This window comes from Papilio xuthus, unplaced genomic scaffold (assembly GCF_000836235.2).
Source record: "Papilio xuthus unplaced genomic scaffold, Pxut_1.1 DF829758.1, whole genome shotgun sequence".
NCBI lineage: Eukaryota > Metazoa > Arthropoda > Insecta > Lepidoptera > Papilionidae > Papilio > Papilio xuthus.
Window position 1 is genome coordinate 2,674,598 of NW_013528891.1, and position 13,476 is coordinate 2,688,073.

A 13,476-nucleotide genomic window follows, 5' to 3' on the forward strand; every position below is an offset into this window, starting at 1 on the left:
TCCGATGCCACGATGCATCCTAAGTGTGTAGGTTGCTATGCCACAGCGGAATGGCTCTTCGGACAATTACAACTCCTTTCCTTTAAAAACTTAATTTCTCCGCAGTTGTATTCCATTCGTCCAATAGTACGATTACTCCAAATTCCTTATTAATTTTTAATCCAATGCATATTCCACTTCCTTTTCTAACACTCCCACACAACATCACACATACATCGCTACATTTAAACTATTAATTAAGCAAATAATGTATTTCAAACGACTATTAATTATCACATCGTGACTTAAAAGTCAGTTAGGGAAGTGGCATTCGAAGGAATTAAGCGAAAGAAAGTACGTCTCATAATAATGAAGGCACGTATCGTATTATAAGAAGTTTGTGACGCAGAAACGCGGCCCGGCGGCGCCGAACTGCGTTTGCGCAGAATAAGTACTAAAATAAATTAATTAATTCACGACCAAATCCAAGGGAGCAAGACAAATCGAATGCTTTGAAAATGTTGATGAAAATTAAACACGTTTGAATATCAGAAAATTTGCTATTTTACCTTAGAACAGTGATTCTTGAATTTCGCAGACTACTTAAAAATAACTGGTTTATAGGAACCTCAACATTATTATCATGTCGGCTCATCCATGGCTTCGCGGCACCGTCTGACCAGGACCAATTTCTGGATAACTGCCTTCGAACATTCAATGAATAGAACAAGATAAACATGACTAAGTTTGTCGATAGAAGTTGAAATAAAGGTTTTTTGACAGTTGACACGTTCCTGGCACACCTTTCTAGCATGTTAATACAAATATCACGCCATTTGAGCCACCTGATGGATAATATAGAATAAAACATCGAAATTAATATTGTAAAAAAGTTAATGAACTTTGCCTCTTCTCTCATCGTACATTCCGGTTTTGTTGTGAACTTTAATAAACTAGAAACGATTTTATTCTAATTTGTATCAATAAAAAGTGGTGACGCAACTTCGCTTTTAATTTACACTAAAACTTATTGTAAATTTCGTTATACGTTTGTTTAATCTTACTCTTACTAATATTATAAATGCGAATGTTTAGATTGATGGATGTTTGTTTGAAGGTATCTCCAAAACGGCTGACTGTCTCGACGAAATTTGGCATACATATAGAATATGGTCTGGAAGAACACATACAGTACTATATTTTTTTTCGGGCGAACGCTATTTTTAAATAAATACAAGCGAAATTAATATCTGAACTTATTTACACAAATGTAAATTGAAACCTCAATTTCTAGCAAACAATTCGTAAGACTCGATTTAGAAATATCCAACGAGGAACCGAAATATCACGTTTTACTTGAATTTTCTTCAAACACTTTGATGTAAGGATCATTTATAAGTCGCGATAATTGAATATTTTTATGTACTAAGCTCAATTTATATTTTTCAATCTTACTTCTTACTATTATAATACCGGTGTAATACCACGACCAAACAGAAGACAGGTGTTTGTCTAATAAGTGTGCATGTCGGAGGCCTAATTTTAGTCCTCTTTCTCTTCCCACCGTTTGCCTATTAGTAAAGCATGGGAAAGTGGATTTTGACGGAGGATGAGACGCATGGGAAGGGGAAGTGGATTTTGATGGAGGATGAGACGCATAGGAAGGGGAAATATTCTCTTTCTGTCCGTCCGATCTTCCGTCGATTAAAGGTCCCTTCGCTCTGTAAACCGCTTGCTCGTTTGCCAACTAATTATATAAAAAAGTAATTTTCTTGGTTTGACAAGACGTGCGTCTGGTGTGCTTCCATGGACGCGTACTCCAGAAATTCCAGAATTCGAGTCACAAAATAGATTGTAAATAAACTTCTTTTTTTCGACCTTTTTTATAATCTAGCATCGTCAAAAGAAGAAACAAAAACTGTCAAAGTGACAAGAGCAACAATGGTTGTTATGTTTTGGTTAAAATTCTAAATTATATAATGGCCTGTTGGCTGATAGTGTATACATGTCAGCTACTAGGGCTTCTGGTACAAGGACTAGATGTGCAGGGCCAGCCACAAAAGGGCCATAGCATCTGCAGCTCGTATGGATATGAACTAGTGGAAGGTATCTTCGGCAAAGAGACATATTGGCTGTGCTTGAAACTAAAGTCTATTGGTCGGTATTATGATTTTTATTATGTTTACTGAAATAAATATTTTGGTTATTTTTTAAAATTGTTTTCATTTGTACAAACTTAATATTTGATTACGAAAATTATGCTTAAGTTCAATGACAATATTTTAATTTACATTTATTATAAGTCGTTAATTCTTTTTCACATTTACGAAAAATATATCAAGATTTTTTTTTACTAAAAAAATTTAATTAACTGGGATTTCATGAAGTTCTAGTTTTAAATATATTATTATCGTAGGTTCATCGCCACTAGCAAGCCAACAGACCGCTTTGCTGGTTGACCCGGAGCCAGAGGACTTAAAGCAAGGAGGGGATTACACGCTAGCAGACATCACTATGGCCTACGGTTTCCCTGTCGAAGACCCAGCGGCGGGCTCAGCTGAGGGCTACATTGGAGAAGACCATCAGTTCTATGGAGTATTACATTTAGGTATAGAAAGTGTAAATCTTTTTGGCGGCTCGAGGTTTCACATTAGTGTTGTGTGCAGCGAATTGTGCGATGTTCCAAGCTGCCAGTATATTTGAAATTGTTTATACTTTTGTTACAATGATATATAAACTTTAGCATGAGTAAATATAATTTAGCAAAATGTAGAGAGGTGCTATATCGTGCTTACAATGTGAGCACCTAGCATCCAAATATACAGACAAGAGCTCTCTGCTAACTATGAGCCTTACTATTATTAGTAAAGCAACGATTAACAGTCTTCTTAATTAGGTAACCGTACATTGCACGCCGATCCATACGGTAGGGACAACCTGAACAAATCATTCGGCGCTTTCGAAAACGACCACATGGCGGCGCCAGCGCGCCCGCGACGCGATCATACCCAGGTGATCAGGTGAAGATGTTCATTTCACTCAGAAATACCTTACATACAATACCAAACACTTAACTTCGTTTTAGCCTTCTACTAAGTATTTAAGAAAAGCGTTGCTAGACAAAGTGCTTTTGCTATGAAACAATTCCATAACGAATTTCAAAAATGGAACTGAGGCGGGAGATTCGTTCGACTAAGCGAAAGTTATTGTCAGTCCTATACAATTTTGAAGTTATGGAATCGCTTCAAAGCGAAAGCACTTTGTCTAGCTCCGTTGTTATTTTAAAATTAGCTATATACCAAAATCATTTATCAAGTTAAGAATTAATAATTTTTATTAGGACGTCTAATTGTAATATTTTTTCATCAGCAAGAGACAATGAAGCCCATCTTTCCATATCAAATTGAGGAGCATAGTAAGAACGTTGGCATCGCAACCGCGAGGATATGCGATCTCCTCCTACTGGCTGATAAGGAGTTCTTTGAAAAAGACGCTAACTCAAGCTTGAACCACGTGGTGCGACGTATGATGCACGCGGTCGCACAAGCTGATATTATATTCAGGAATGCTGACTTTGACGAAGATGGAATCCCTGATAATATTGGTAAAGGACTACTTTTTAATGGAGAAAGTAGATAAGATAATAATTGACAGTCTATCTTGTTTTTTTTTTACTATTTAAGGCTTAATTCTATGGCGCAGTGACCGTTAGTGAGTCAAATTTCTTTATCCCAAGGTTTCTCCGTGAAGTATATACTTGTGCTAACATCAAATGAAACAAACGCCCGTGTGTTCGGCGACTTGCTTAAAGATCGGGCAATCGACGGTAGAAATTATTTGATGCGTTTCGCAAGACTACGCAGACTCTCTGAAGTCTGTCTCGGCGTTGCTTTCTCCGGTCACGTATTCCACAACAGAACTCTTGGATTAAGGTCAGTATGTTTAACTTTTTTTAATAAGATTAATTCGAGAGCCTTTGGTTCTGGTTAACACCACGTAACTGCGATGATATTAAAAAAACATTTGCCGCAATAAAACTGACAGGCGCTGAATTTAAAACCAATTTTTCTTACAAATATATTCAGTATGCACAACTATGATTCATAATAACGTATCTCGAAAGTTTAAAAGAAACGTGAGCATTGAATGTGTGTTGTAACTTGTCGCAGTTTCACGTCACTAGGCGGGGGTATGGGTGGCGCGGCGGGCGGGCTGTGCGACCGGCGCGCGTATGGCCGCTCCTTCAACACGCTGGCTCTCGCGCACGCCACTGCTGAGGACAAGGATCGAGTGCCTGAACGAATTGCTGCACTCACACTGGCTCATGAGATGGGTAAGAGAAACCAAAGAAGTCTTCAAAAAATCATGTCGGACATTATAACCGTCCACTATAAAAATAGATCTTAACAAGCATGTCACTAAAGCGAATCATTTTATTTGACTTTGTTGTAAAGAATTTTGCATGAAAACCAAACTTCCCTGAGTAATTACTTCATAATAAACGGATTCTAATGTAATTAAAACTACAAATATCGCGCAAAAATAAAAATATCTCACATGGGTTTTTTGCCATATTTGCAGGTCACAGTTTCGGTGCCCATCACGATGATAACTTCCCAAACCCAGAATGTCGCGGTTACCTAATGGGTTCCCAGTCGTCTACAACAGAGAGCATACATCACTTTGAGTTCTCTCTGTGCAGCAAGCGACTCATAGCTGCCACGCTAAGTAGTATGAGTTACTGTCTTATTGAGCAAGACAGACCTTACTGCGGGAATGGTATGTTGATAATGAGTCGACCGCCTTACATATTTAATTCGTTAAGAAATGTATTTTAGCACATTTGCTATTTATTTTTATCAGGTGCTTTACATAATCTTTGCATTAGGTATCGTGGAAGAAGGAGAAGCCTGCGACTGTGGTTTACCTTCGCACTGCAGCCAGAGAGACCCGTGCTGCACACCACGGGCTGGTGGCGCTCTGGTCTATGAAGAAGGGTAAGGACTACCTTCGAGAGATATTTTTAAACAGATAAAGACAGATGAGAAAGTGTTACATGGTCATAAAAACCGTCTTATTGTAATTAGGGCGTTGCACAAGGAAGGGTGCTCTGTAGCGCCATCAGCGACTTGCCATCCATCGCAAGGGCTGTGCTGCAACGCCGATTGTCAGTATGCCGACCTCAAGGAACACGGTATTGTAAGTTAATGTTGGACTATTCCTTTAAACATACTTGCTCTATTTATATTCTAAAGTGCGACATACTTATCTAATATAGTGGTTAATAATGAAAAAGTAGAATAGCGCCATTTTGTCTTGCGTACTCTTAGAGGGTAGGGCGGGAGGGGACCATTCAGCTTGTACAAGCCGAGACAACGAAACTGGGTCTTCAAGTCGCCTATTCCATCCACACTCTAAATTTCTGCAATGTCAAGGGTTTACATTTTAATGCAAGTCGGACGGCCAACCTAACATTGCTTCTCCTAATCGAGACGCAGATCTTTGCCGTAAAAGTTTTTTTTTTTTAATTAAAATATTAGAAAATTCTTTTGTAAATTTACTAATATTTCTTTTACCATTCCAACTAAGCTCTATATGCTTGTGCTATGACATGGTTTACGACAATAGTCGAATGGCGGGATTCGAACCCCCGACCTCGTGATCGGAAATCCGTACCCTGAACCATTAGGCTATTGACGCTTTTGAATTTTATTGATCCCACACTAATCATTTGCTTCTTATTCTTAACAACAATCTGTCATTTAAAGGTAATTTAGAGACTTCCTTATAGTAGACAAGTTAAAAGAACACTTAGGGATAACTTAAGTGGCTGTTAAAATAAAAGGACTCATGTACCAGGATTGCAGCGCTCAGTACGATGAGTGTCGTTGCGCGAATACATCGCAGTGTTCGTGCGGGCTGGGCGGGCGCTGCCTGCCCGACGGTTCGTGCCACGCCGCCGAGTGCGCGGAGCTCGGCCTCACTGAATGCAGGTGCAGCAAACGTGGCACGGTGAGACTGTCACAATGAACTCCTGAGTTTATAATGCAAGAGTTAATGGCCTAATAGGCCCAAGAGTCAGTATTAAAAGTGTAAAGCTTGCTCACATTATATTATCTCTTTTTATCAATACCTTCAACTAGCAAGAGTTAGGGAAACATAGTTATAAAAAAACAGAACAGGTAAAAAATTGATTTCTGCAGAATTCTAGTTGCTGAGCTAAGAATAAGATTTAGTGTTATTTAATATCAATACTAAGGGTTTTTCTTAGTGATTGGCGTATGTTTAGGGCGGTGCACTAGGCGAGCAGCACATGTGCGGCGTTTGTTGCCGGCTGCAGCGCGGTGACAGTGGTCTCAAATGTGTAGGCGCGGAGTTCGCGGCGCGAGACGCGCTGCAGGCCGGCGTGCTGCCTGATGACTGGCCAGATCCAGATTATGTTGGACGTTAGTAACCCTCAATTTTAACAATGTATTCTTTTATGTCACACGTGCTTGATTTCTTGGATGATAGGAATCTAACTAATATTATAAATGCGGAAGTTTATATGGATGGATGGATGTTTTTTAGAAAGTATCTCCGGAACGGCTCAACAGATCTTGATTAAATTTGGTACAGGTGTAGAGCATAGTCTGGAGAACACTTAAAACACTTATTAAGTTTTCTTTAATTTTGTGCGGACAGAATCGCGGGCGACAGCTAGTGTAATACAATTATGCATCTACACCTTTAGTTACGTGAAATCTCGTGAAAATAACTCGTTAGGGTGTGCGCGGTTGCGGACAGGGCGCCCCTTGTCCAACGCCCTGGGCGTTCACCCAACCGCGCGTTACACTAATGTCGGCACTGGTTTGACAATGACATTGACAGTTGTTTAAGGTTATGTATGTGTGTGGTTCCAGCGAACATATCAGTACGACTGTGTGGTCGGGGGCGATGCCGCGCGGTGCCGCTGCGCGCATGGCGACCCGGCGGGCCGTGCGTGTCCCTGAACGCGGTGGGTCTGTGCTCTGCGCGCGGTGTGTGTGATCACGCGGAGTACACGCCGCGCTCCAACGTATATCCAGATATTATGGTATGTTTCTGAGCTTCGCAACATTTTAAAAGCTTTAGATTTTAAGTTGTATTTAAATAATAGAAATTCATCAGTTTTTTTTTCTTTTAGTTTGATATTTTATAAGTACTAATTCGTTCTTTATTTTAATATTTCCGGAATAAATTCTAAATTTTTTTCAGAACGTAATGGTAAAGCAAAAAAATAAGAGCGTATCGTCAAGATTGTTTTCGCCTTTTTTATTGTTTTTGTTTTTTATTCATTTATTAAATAAAACGAAAGCTTGCTTTTCATTTTAATTTAAAGTTGAAATAAGTAAAGTCTTGTGTTCGATTTAATAAAAAATACATAACACAATTTTTTAAAAACAACAACTCTGATACATTTTATAATAGTATAGCAATTTAAAAAGATTTATTAAAGTTTTTTGCCACACTGAAAATAGCTATTGTTAGACCTTAATAATTACAATCCTTTGGTGCGAATGACATGCTTTCGTTACAAAGTCAAGTGTCAGAATGATTAGTGAGGGGACATAAATGTCGACTTTTTGGTAAAGCTAGTGTTGCGCCAGTACACCGGCACAGTGTCGGATTTTCTTTCTAACACTATAAAAAGGGTTTTGGTAAAGAAAATTGATAGTTTAGAATAGAAAAATCACAAAAGTCAACCATTTTTTATTTTTCATTATATTCTTTTACATGTTTAATATCACAATTTTAAACTTTACAATATTTTTACATTAAATTTACACAAAATATAAACAATAAATAATATTATAAATATTCCATTTTAAAGATTTTTTTTTTCATAAAAAAATAAAAAAAAATTTAAAACTTAGTACACAAAGCTTCTAACATTTTATAATAACAATATTTAATATCAAAGTCCATATCGTACCAGTAATTAACAGCGATACAGCCGTGACTCTGAGTGACGTGGTGATACCACAGACTGGGCAGATACAGACAATCACCTTTGTGCAAACGGACTTTATATAAATGTGCCTTACCAAACCTTGGGTACGCAGATAAATCAGGCTTTAAAGGATCTGTATAAAAAAAATAGATTTCACATTTATCGTAAACTACTCGTAAAGTAATTTCATTTTAACAAAAAAAATCAATGTCTCCGGAATGGGTTAAAAGAAATATTCCAAATTTCCATATTATGTTATACTAGCTATCGCCAGCGACTCTATCCGCGCAGAATTTAAAAATAAACATATAAGGTAGCCTATGTATTCTTCCAGAATATCTTATACATCTGTGAAAAATGTCATCAAGATCCATTGAGCCGTTCCGGAGATACCTTCAAACAAACATCCATCTATTATTACTTACTAATATTACTAATATATTAATACAAATGTTTGGATGTATGTATAGATGTTTGGATGAATGGATGGATATTTATAAGAGGGTATCTCCAGGCTGCATGTCGCTAACTAAAATTTGACATAGATGTAGAAGTGAACTGGAATAATACATAGGTATAATTAAGTTTTTATTTTAATTCAACGCAGACAGGGTTGAGGGCAACAGCAAGTATGTCACAAGGATTTTCTCTAGTATATTTAAGAGACATATCAAATTATGGTTCAAGTTTTTATATAAAAATGAAAGTTGCTTACCAACACATATCCATGGTAAAAGGGAATGTGCCTCCGATTTCTCTATACATAGTCCATCTTTGCTGTCTTTTTGGTTGTAATCTTTTAAGGTAATTGGTTCTATATGCCATGTATTATTAATCCTTTTGAACTCGGCCTGTGGATATTTTTTGTATGGAACATATGGTAAATCCGTTGGAGGAATTAATATGAAGTCTTTGTATCCGTCAATAACACAGTATATGTTCTCATATGGATCTTTGTGCACTGGAATGTGTAGTAGAATCTCGTTATCTCGAAAATTCATCTAGAACTTAACAAACAAAGCTAGGACTAATAATTTGATAGGCGATTCCTATAAGGTTTTTCTAATTTTCACTTACCATGGGTTTCTAACCAAAATCTCAGTTCAAAACATATTGTTATCTCTGTTTTGTTAAAGATAAAAGAGATGACGATATATTTTATACAGAGATATTGTTCTCAGAAACCCACGGTTTGCCTTTAATTATAAGTTATTAAGCATAAATATGTACTACATAGCCAATTCAGGGAAGTAATGTTTTAATTGAGCAACAAAGTCTAAATAATTCAATATGACAAGGGTTCAACGTAAGGGAACAGTATTTTTTTGGCATATTGAAGATTTCAACTTAACAAGGTTTAAGTGTTCCACAGATTATAGTTATTGTAATGGATGTTTGATCAAAATTAAATGTTTTTGGATTAACTGGTCAGTTTTATAGTTAGTAAATAAAGTGAAAAAAACCTTTAACACATACTAGAAGTAACAGCTCTTTCATCTCCCATCCAAAAATTAACAGCATCAGGTTTTTTATTGAATGCCTTTGTAGCAAAGTCTATGTCATGCACCACATCTTGAATCAGCTCCGGAAAATCTTCAGTCAAATTGGAATTCTGACGCTGAATATATGGTATGATGTTGTCACTGCAATTACAAATTTTTATCAATGTTTTTTTTTAAAGTGATATTGCAGCACAGGTTTTGATATTAACTTGCGGAGAACACAAACAATGGTGTATTGTCTACCTTAATATTAGTTTCATCATCATCAATACACTTTTAGGGTGTCTAGGCCATAGTCAACCAGGTTGGCCCACTGCGAGTTGACTTCTCACTTATCTTTGAATTTCTTCACAGATATGTTCAAGTTGCATCACCATGTTCTCCTTCACCATAGGAACGTCAGATAAATGTACATATGTAAATCAAAATTTAAGACATGTTGGTACATAGTGGGATTTGAACCCAGGACCTACAGCTTACAAGTCAAGTGTGTACTCCTGAGCCACCGACACTATAATATTAAATTGATTAAAATTTTAAAATAGATTTAAAATTACCTTTTATTATCAAGCATATTCAGAAATTCTCCCATAGGCATGTCCACTTCATGTGGAGTGACAAAATATTCTACACCATTTTTATCTTCTGTTATCCCATCGGCTAAGCCATTTGGTGTTATAGCCACTGTAACTATCTTATTACTAAAATTTTGTCTGGAATAGCATCAATATTTTATGTATGAATTTACATTTTTATTTAATTTAAAGTAAATGTTAGACTTTCTTGATGCAGCACTGTAAAATCAAAATGTAAATATTGTTTTATCTATACTCTAGACCGTTACAATGGAACATATAAATCCACTCTTTATCTCTCTCACTCTTTATCTGTATCACTCGGATAAAAAGGTGCAGGTCTCAAAGATTAGTCTTACCTAAAATACTCAATATTCCAATTTAATGTTGCTGGCCAGTTGGAACAACCACCTTTTATAACTACAGGAATATTTTTTGCTACATATTCTCGATGAAATTCAAGTGAATCAATAAAGTCGATTTCTTGTATGGTATATCCAAGATATAGTGCTAGAAATAGAAACTGCATAAAATAGAGAAACTTTATAACTTAGAAATATTCTTAAACAACGATATAAACTTACCGGTAGATTCCTCCTTAAGGATCTTTAATGCTTTCGCTATCCTATCGGTCATGTTTAGGTTATGGATCAAATAATTTGTGTTGTAAACAAAAATATGTCAATGTCAGTAAATCTAACCTCCGTGAAGTTAGCCGTTAGACAACACGCTTTTTTTTACATTTTGCGCAAATCGCTCCTCCCAAAAAACCCCAAGGATTAATAGATATTCAAGTTTAAATTAATTTTCAAAAATAGCAAATTCTCTAAAGAGTCAGCGGAGACTTAAAAAAAAGTTGCTTATAATATTATGCCCGCGTGCAGCAGCTTGTGGACATACAGACAGACAAAAATAAATTCATTTGCTTACAACTGCTTATTTTTGATTATTAAAAAATTTGATTAAAATTAATTCGTAACAAATGAAATGTTTTATTAGAAAATATATTGTAAATTTTTAAACAAATATAATTTAAATATATTTCATAGGCATTGGTTTCTTCAAAATTCCTTTTACAGGAGCAACGCTCATGTCATTTCCAGTTGAAGGTGGAGGTTCGGACGGTGGTACAAAACTCTCACGTGGTATTGCCTTTGCTCGCAGTAACGGTCGCGGAATAAATCCGTAGGTAGAATCAATAATTGTAACTGTAATAAAAAACGTAATATTTTATCAATATCTATGTAAGTAAAGTAAATTTTGGATCGCTGGCTACTTTATCGAAAGCAATATATTTTTTAATTTAATTTTTTTTTTATTTCGCGAATTTAGCGTCTGTCCTGAGTTCATAAAAAATATGCACTTATAAACAATTATAAGATATATGTGTTTTTTTAATATAAATGATCAAAATACAAATTTCATTACGTCCAGGACGTCCTTTAGCTTGTTCACCCACAGTTATTGCACTTTGCGTAGATCCTCTCATCATATTAAGATCGAAGAAGTCCTCGACGCCTTGTTTTGACATATCTATCTTGTTTCTAAAGTTCATTTGACGTAATCGTACGGCTTTATCGAAGCTTCGTAGAAAAGTTTTCGATGTATTATGGATCGCTATAGTGTCGAGAACACCTATATATAATAAATACAGAAATTATCATCTAATGAAGCCAATTTCGGTAAAAAATATCACAAGCCAATTGTTTTTATTAAATTATCTTTTCTTTTAATTCATAACATATAAGTTTACTCACGCAATTGAGCGCATCTTGCAATAATAATTTCTTTATATCTATGTTTCTTTGTCATGGGGTTGCCAGTAAAGTTAGCGTCAACCAAACAAATTAATGTGCAGAGATCGTCCGCTGTACCCTAAATATTATAGTGATTATTTAGATAATTAATTTTAAACCCGAATTCAAGCTTAACTTGTGTAAAAAACTTAACCTGAACGTCTTCTAATCTATTTTTCGATGCATTCAAAACTTCCAAACATCGTAATGGCTTTACCCAAGCCATATCCGTTAGCTTGTTCTCTGATACGTTCAAAATCTTCAAAGTCGTCTGGAATAATTGAATTTTCAACACCAATGGAACAAAGTTGCAGATGAAACTATCCTAAGTTATGGCAAAAGTAGTCCTCTTCCCCTTTCCATCCTGGTATAATAAAATATGGAGGGAAGTGGATTTAGCAAGGAAAGGGACGCTTACATAGTTTATCCCAATTTTAAGTGTTCACATGAATTGTAAGTATGAAATACTTACGCCAATAGCTAACATAGTTCGTGGATCAAAGCATAATGCGTCCGGCCCGTCTGCGTTTTGCTTTTCAATGTGTAATTCTTCTAAATACTTCAAACCAGTCATATTTTCAACAACGCAAATACAATTACTACCAAGGTACAGCTTCTTCAGTTTTGTCAGTTTGTCCAAACCCTCGATTTTAGATATTTTGTTCCATTGAAGGTGTAGATGCGTTAAATTGTACATTTCATCCAGATTGTCAATTTTGTAAATGTAATTATTGTGATAATAAGCGTATATAACGTGCGTTGGATTCCTAGGCTTTGGCTGAAAGAAAAATATAATAACATCGTAAAAATGTTTGTTTCATATACTGTAACATGACTGAGCACCACATAATCATAATATACTAAAAATAATATGTAAAATGACAATGGTTGTAAATTCATTAAATTATTTTACGAAACTTACAATTGTTGTGAGATTTTTTTCGAACATAAACAGGTGTGTTTCCCTTTTATTTAAATCACTCTTCTTCATGTTTAACTTTTTTGCTTCTTTGCGTAATAATTCTTCATTTTCTTTGAAATCTTTTAAGTTAATAGCCTTATGCATTTTCAAAAATAAAAGGAATACGAAACTTTCTATACAATGATGTTTTGTTGTTGTTTTTACGACTTTGACTATTGATCAAAGAGTATAATAAGTATACTATAGAAAGAGGGGCAACTCGCACGAAGTCGTGGATCCACGGCGATTGTGGCGCTCCATGCGTATAATCGCTGAACTAATTTTTTTTTTTTTTTGGTATCTATATACGTAGGCACGCTTATTTAGCTCACTATAATAATAACTGATAAGTGGGAATCTAATTTATGAAATTAAAATTGACATTAAATCAATGTTCAAAAATAATACACCCACTTATCAGTTATTATTATAGTGAGCCGATATCAAGTAGCCTTCTATGAAATACCTCTATTAAAATGATCCTATTAATATTGGGGAAATAAAAACAAAATATTTTTGTATTTTTGTATATTATTTATTATATTTCTACATAACTTAATTTAAAATCTATGCAAGTACATATACATCAATGACTTTCAAGATATCAGCTCAATATTTTAATATTTAATATATATATTTGAAAATTACATTTACGGTAATAAATAGTATAGCGCGGTCACAAAAAAATGCA

At 35.4% G+C, this 13,476-nt stretch overlaps 1 protein-coding gene across 1 annotated transcript; it reads right to left on the reverse strand.

Moving 5' to 3' along the window:
* Positions 1–7,863: 7,863 nt before the first annotated feature.
* On the reverse strand, positions 7,864–12,964 carry JMJD7 (Jumonji domain containing 7). Its single transcript, XM_013312503.1, has 12 exons — positions 12,747–12,964; positions 12,297–12,602; positions 11,979–12,095; positions 11,786–11,903; positions 11,457–11,663; positions 11,080–11,236; positions 10,613–10,686; positions 10,388–10,538; positions 10,011–10,166; positions 9,428–9,594; positions 8,667–8,912; positions 7,864–8,084 (listed from the first exon to the last, which is right to left on the reverse strand). The coding sequence occupies exons 1-12, from the start codon at positions 12,888–12,890 to the stop codon at positions 7,864–7,866; spliced, it is 2,064 nt and encodes a 687-aa protein (XP_013167957.1). The 5' UTR covers positions 12,891–12,964.
* Between the last annotated feature and the right edge of the window lie 512 nt (positions 12,965–13,476).